This window comes from Toxotes jaculatrix, chromosome 5, assembly GCF_017976425.1.
Source record: "Toxotes jaculatrix isolate fToxJac2 chromosome 5, fToxJac2.pri, whole genome shotgun sequence".
Lineage (NCBI taxonomy): Eukaryota > Metazoa > Chordata > Actinopteri > Toxotidae > Toxotes > Toxotes jaculatrix.
Genome location: NC_054398.1, coordinates 21851766 through 21858713, shown reverse-complemented (window position 1 = coordinate 21858713; position 6948 = coordinate 21851766). Strand labels below are relative to the sequence as shown.

The 6948-nt window shown below is 40.2% G+C and overlaps 1 protein-coding gene across 2 annotated transcripts; it reads left to right on the top strand.

The window, feature by feature from the left end:
* The first annotated feature begins 1428 nt into the window (after positions 1-1428).
* On the top strand, positions 1429-4673 carry LOC121182339 (myoD family inhibitor domain-containing protein-like). Of its 2 annotated transcripts, XM_041038789.1 has the most exons (4): positions 1429-1620; positions 1828-1911; positions 2720-2941; positions 3940-4673. In XM_041038789.1, the coding sequence occupies exons 1-4, from the start codon at positions 1560-1562 to the stop codon at positions 4209-4211; spliced, it is 639 nt and encodes a 212-aa protein (XP_040894723.1). In that variant the 5' UTR covers positions 1429-1559; the 3' UTR covers positions 4212-4673. The 2 variants fall into 2 exon arrangements, with proteins under 2 accessions (XP_040894723.1, XP_040894724.1); XM_041038790.1 differs by lacking the exon at positions 1828-1911.
* Positions 4674-6948: the final 2275 nt, after the last annotated feature.

Genomic DNA, 6948 nt, shown 5'->3' with positions numbered 1-6948 from the left:
CCCTCCTGTTTAATTTACTGCATCAACGTGTAAAATATTCGATTAATAATAAAACTCATGGACAAACAGTCCCAGCTGCATCGCATCGTCTCATCCGCTCATGAACATTGTGAAGTGAAACTATTACTGAAGACTTCACAAATAAAAGAACAAAGGCCTCGTATTTTTCAGCTCCATGTTTTGACTAATGTCAGTAATTGTCTTTGCTCATAACGAGCTCGTTTTAGGTTTGCTGTTGCCTCTCAGGGCTTCCTTTGATTCGCTGTCAGCCCATTAGATGACATTTTCTTCTGATTGCCTCTCCATGCAGTGTGTTTACTGACTGAAAGTTAGCATGGTGCTCGACAACTTCAACAGCTTCACTTATGTGTTGCTTTGATGTGCCATATACTCACTGTGAGGCGGGCAAGTCAACATGTTTTTCAACGTAGCACTTTTGACAGCACTTAGTCAACAGCCCCTCCGAAAGGGCTGGTCTCTGTTCATCTGCTCATCAACGTGGAACGTTGATGCTGTCGTCAGTGTGTTCAGTCTCTTCAGAAAGTCCTTATCTGTGGGAAAATAATATTTTTACATGCCAAAATAAACAAGAAATGTCACTGAATGTAATTAATTATTAATGGTTTTATTTTTTTAGGGGAGGTTTAAATAAAAAATCTGAATAAGGGATGGATTCTTTTGAGCTGAACCACATGAAAACTAAAGGTCTAAAGCCACTGTGGTGAGGCTGCAGAATTTATTACACACCAGAAAAGTAAACAGATGGATTAAAAAAATGAAGCAACAACTTCTGAAGCTTGTGCCAGAGGTTTATCTTTTGCAAGCAAGCAGTTTTAGGATGTTTCACACTGAACTTGTCAGGCCCAGTACACATTTATGTTGACCTCATGCTACGTCAAAGGTAACACAACATGGGGCAAAACTAGTAAGTGGGCCTTGAGATTTATTTATTTATTTATTTATTTATTTTTGAAAAGTCAAATACAATTAATGTTAACATGTTCATTGGTGTGCATGAATTTTTATTTATTTGAATTTTTGCTCATAAATATATAATTTGAAAGTATATAGAAATACATATAATGTTAACTGATGTTTGTCATTTGGTTTTGTAGTATACAGCTATGACAATTTTTGTGTGGTTGTACGTGAGTGTGTGTGTGTGAGCATAAGAGGGTGGGAGAGCTTGCATACATACAATATTCAGCTAACACACTTGTGGGGTATGTGTCTCCATTGTGTTAAGGGACTAAAAGCAGAACAGTGAAGGCTACCTAAAGTCACACAACCAGGTCTCGGCTGTCTCTGCTGCTCTGCGATCAGCATGTTCAGAGCGCCCACTCACAGATCTGCTGGGAAAGGGGAGTGTTGTTAAGTCCCCAAACAACAACAAAACACACACACACGCTTACAGCTCACAGTCTCCTGAGCAGTGACTCATTACGGCATGTTGGGTGTTGTTGGTTTCCTGACCTCTTGCTGTGGACTGAAGCAGGACGATGAAGAAGGTGACTGGGTGAACAAAGTACAGAGCTCCTGAGCAGTCATGAGTATCAGACATGTTACCCGCAGACCATTTACCTGTGGACGAGAAGGAAGACCAGAGCAACCTGACTAAAGGTAAGCACTGTCTATTTTTTGTGTAAAGCCCCTGAAACAGCAGCGAGGGCATCATTACAAAACAAACACATGTATGAAAGCAAATGTAAAACAAAACAAATAAAAAAAAAACTTGCCTTTACAGACTTTATATTAATGTGTGGTCAGTGAGAAATCTCTGACATATCTTTTGTTAGCTAACATAGCTTTCTTTTGATGTGTCTCAAGGTGGTGCGTCTTTAAAATCACCGCAGGAAATCCTTTCAGCATGTGACACTGTTAGCAGAGGAAATGCCACTGACCTCATCAGCAGTAAGTGGAAACCCTGAGAGCCGTGTGGCAAACAATACAGTGACCAAAATTATATGCTGTGAGTCCCGACGAGGGATTTACCTGAAAAACAAACCGAGTTAGTGGGAAGGAATGTAAAATTAAACTGAATGACTCAAAGTTTCATCAGCTAATTAACAATTTCACTAAGTGACAAATTTAAAAAATGTTCACACCACTTGTGCATTTATCAAAATGTCTTTTGAAATCAAGTGTTTGTATTTCTGTGAATTTTCACAGAATAACAAATTCAATATGTTGTAATATCAGCAGTGACAAATAAATTACCAACCTCCCCAAACAAGACAAGGCCACAAAATGTTCGATTATTAAATATGGGACTCTACGTGTATTTATGTTGTACTTTATTGGTGTGAATTACTAAGCCAATTGCAAATTAATTGCAAATTACAAAGAACAAGCCCATACATGGCCATGGGCCTTTTGAGGCCCCTGGCAGTCTGGGGGCTGTGGGGCAGTTGTTGTTCTTTGTCAAGTTGGTAATTCAGCCTTCAGTAACATCAGATTGCTTACTGGCATGTACTCTTGGCTTACTTGTTTGTTTGAAAACACAACTGTGATCCAGATATGAGTGTGTTCATAAATAGCCATTAACATGCACTGTCTAAAATTTTTTGAGCTCAAAATAATATAACAATCTCTAATCTTGAATTACAGATGGATCACAGCTAAAATTTGCTTTGTGCTCACTCGGGTAGTTTTACCACTAAGGAGCCTGCACAGTAATCCTGTTCTGCAGTAATCATGATTTTCATATCTGTGTGCCCAGTCCAGCCTCTGCCTGCCTCACAGGAGGCTGCAGGGCTGAGGAGCCCTCAGTGTGACCCCCAGAAGCCCACCTGCCCACGATGTGGTCTCACAGTCCCAGATCACAGACTTCCCCCGGGCTTAAGCGGACTGCAGGGCTCCAGCTCATCAGTGCGCAGCAGCAGCAGGAGGGGGAACAGGAACAATGTGGCTGGGTCTTGCCAACCTGCAACCACACCAAGTGGTAGGCACAATAAAGTGACTAACTTTCACACACTGTCTGCTGAAACAGGACAGGACTCTATGATCTACAACAGATATCATGATAAACTGTCACATTTACCTTGACAATGATAGTAAGTAGATTGTTTTTAATATATCAATACATGACATTTCCTTTCTCAAACAAATGATTTTTCTGTTACCACCAAAGACAACCTATGTTTCCAAACAAAAGGAGCTCAAAAAAGTTTGTCTTGGAGATTTTCAAACTACTGCACTTTCTTCCAGTTTGATCAAAGCGTTTGCTGGGCCACTCTTTGTTTATCATTGTGTTCATGTTGTTATCTCTATAAAGTTATGCATTAAATCAATACGGTAGCCACATATAATGCTCCGTTTTTCATCCACACAGAAATTAGCATAAGTTATGTGTGGGGGGTGTATAATTCGAGCGGCTAAGAAGGAAAATGCTGAACCTCACTCCCCGGGGAATTCTGCCATCTCCTTTTCATTTACTTCCTTGAGAAAACAGGATAAAACAGCTCGATTTGCATGAGCTCACTGACTATCTGGTCCTCGTGAGGATGAAAACGGCACCTGAGTAATAATACAATGGTTAGGATCGCACGAGATGCACAATAACACACCAACGAGGTTAATGTATGCAATTTCATCTGCACCTAATTTGGGTAGGAGAGCAATTATCTGGTGACAGCTTCTTCGTAGTTGTTGTTCATCACCGGCAGCCTCTGTGGCCTTTTTTATTTTCCCTCGAGGACTGAAGGAACCTCTGTGATTAAGTAAACACAATCACACTTGATCACTGCAGCAGAGTAGTTTCTCTTTTAAGTTCTAGTTGGTACAACAAACAAACATGCAAGAGATTAATTTAGGGTTAATGGAGTCGTTAATCCCCATTTTTGATGGCGTCTGACAGACTTTTAGAACATGACCTCAGATATGACGTCTGCAGCTAAATCACTTTCCTGTCTCATTTTCTCCTCCCGGTGATGCCCACAGACTCCTGTTTTCACCTGCTGCTGGCGTGCCTGTCCTGTCAGTGTTCCGTGCTGCTCCTGAGTCTGCTGGAGGCCTGCTCCTCCTGTCTCCACACCCTCTGCTCCTCCTGCTGCCACGCTTGCGCCCGCTGCTGTTCAGCCATCCAGGAGGCGCCCGTGGAGGAGCTCAACTGCCACGCCCACTGCCACTCGGTCCTGTTCGAGTCCTGCTGTGAGCCGACCGAGTGTCTGGAGTTTTGCCTGGAGTGCTGCGAGATCTGCCATCGCAGCTAGGAGGCAGCTGGACTGCCAGGCCTGAGGACTTCATTTTCAAGGAGCGTGAAGACCAGTGTGGGATTTCTGAGTTCTACGCTGATTTTGTTGACGTTGCTGTAACCCTCAAAGCTGTGAACAGCACAAGCTGCACAGTGTTTCTACTCGTTATTTTTACATTTGATGCTAAAAACTGTTTTTCACTTATATCAACTCACAGGATTAAGGGGAGATGTGACTTTGATGCTTCAAATTCTTCTCCTGTGAGAGGAATGTTCCTTATGTGCCAGATAAAGTGCTTAAGAAATAGCTCAACATTTAGGGAATAGTCTTTTGAGACTCCAGAGAGTTGCAGTGTCTCTGCATCTCTGCTTCACTGGTAGTGCCTTGAAGCTACATTAGCCACTACCAGCATAACATCTGGATCTAAGATGAACTGTCTATGGTTGTGGGTAATGTAGGCGCTTTGTAGGTGTTTTAATACGGAAGAAGAATGTGCTGAATGAAAAAGACAATATGTCTGATTCTGCTGCACAGGTCTCTCTCTTTTTTTTTTTTTTTTGAACTGTCCAACTGGGCTGACAAAATCAGATTCAAGGACCTTTTGAAATATTAAAAGAATTTATCAGGGTCATTTGTTCTGTCTGTTAAATATCTTTAGATTGACAGGGTGAATAAAACTGAAGCCAGTGGGGGATTTCTTTTTTTAAAGACCCACACTGAAGCGTGTATAAGTTACAGTGCCTTTACGATTCAGGCCTCAATCCACAGAAATGCCTTGTGTTTGTACATTAAGTTGCATTAAATAACTTTGACCCAGCAAGACCCTGAACAAGAGAGGTTTACCTCTTTGCTCATTTCTGTTCAGGTTCTCATGTTATAAGATTGCAGGTTTGACTTCTCCGTGCACAGCTCTTTGCTGCTGAGGAACAGGGCGACACAAAACTTGTCAGCTCTCTCTTGAATCCCTTTTCTTATTTGTCATTCCAAGCACTTAGAACATAAAAGGATGCTTATTCTCTCCAGATCTTGGAAGATTGAAGCAGGCTCCTTTAAAGTCATCGTGCGAGATGACAGCAGAGAGGCAGCAGTAAACAGCCAAAAATAAAACAAAGCGGCGATAAAGACAACGCTGTCAATCTGTCCGGACGAGCCAAGAGGCTCATTTAAATCATGTTAGAGCGAGTAAATCGAATTTAAGTATCTCTTTTGCCCACAACACATTTGGATTCCGCCAGTGACAAGAAACAGCGGTGATGTGATCTAATTTAGAGCATGGCGAGCATACACCAACAAATAAACACTCAGGTTTGTTCCACTTGTCCCCCTCAATTTGTTAGACCCTTAACCCACAGCTGATGTCTGCCTCCGCAAACCACAAACAGCTGATATTGTCAGAGTGAATTCAGATTCCTCCATATGTTGCAGCCACATCGTAATAAATTGTTTTAGGCTGGATGCATTTATTTTACTTACTTTTATTAACTGAGCAACAGTAAATAAATTGGTAATTGTAGTTAATCAATTAATCATTTAAGTTATTTTATGAGCAAAGTTATGAAACATTCCTGAACATTTTCAAAACTTACGTGATGACGCACTGAATGTCTTTGGGTTCTGAACTGTTGGTCGGACAAAACAAGGAATATGAAATAATTGTTAGAGAATTCTGATGGGGACATTTCATATATCAAATAATTAATTGATAAATTGAGAAAATAATTGGCACATTAATCTATTAGATATAATTACTATAATTATAGCTGCAGCTCCTTTTGGTGAAATAATAATAAAATAGCAAATGTAGAAAAAGGGGTTATAAAAATAATTTTTTTTTTTCTTAAATCTATAAAGTTGCAGCTGGTGACAACTAGTTATTAGCACCATAACTGATGATGATTTTTAAGAAAAATAATATTAGCCCCCGTTATTGCTCTGCAGTCACATACATCTCTTTTATTTTCTTGTTTCATCCTGTGAATTTGTGGGTTTTAGAGACCTACGGGGAGTTTATATTCTACAATTAAACACTTGCACATGATGGGTACTTTATAATCTGCCACAAGAAATCTCAAATGCAAACTCCTTGGGGACCACTGGCTAGGTTGCTCTTGGGCAATTTAACACTCCTACGCCAAACTTGAATGTTTTTTTTTTTTTCAGCTTTAAATTTCAGCTATAATCACTGCAGCAAATCATCACCTGTTCACTTGTCTCTGGAATTTGTCTGTCCCCCGGATCAACCACTCTTTTAGTTTTAAAAAGAGACATTTCAGTGTAAAGTGAACTGCGAAAAATCAGAGCGCTCTTAATCAACCTGGGAAATCAGGTGCAATTTGCTACTTAAATTATATTAAATATTTATCTTAAATGTAAAATAGAGAGACAATGTCTATGCTCTGATTTTGCAGCTTTGCAAAAATTGTATTCCAACTCTAAAATAAGGTTAGGACTGGGAAAAAATAGAAATGGGGAAAAATAAAAATATGTGAGGAGCATTATGAAATGATCTTACTTTCACTGAATAGATAGATGAATAAATAACGAGGCCTTTTTGGATACTGGTCAAAGCTGCATCGTTATTGATACGGCTTTAAAAATGTTGTTTCGTGTCAAGCTTTCACGTGGGAGACAGTAAAAGTCTGAGAAATGCATTTGCACATTTGTATCACTGTGGCAAGATTTATAAATAAAATGGCCTGTTCAGCTGACAACCTCATCATGCGTCGGAGGCTTGAGGTTGAAAACCGACACCTTG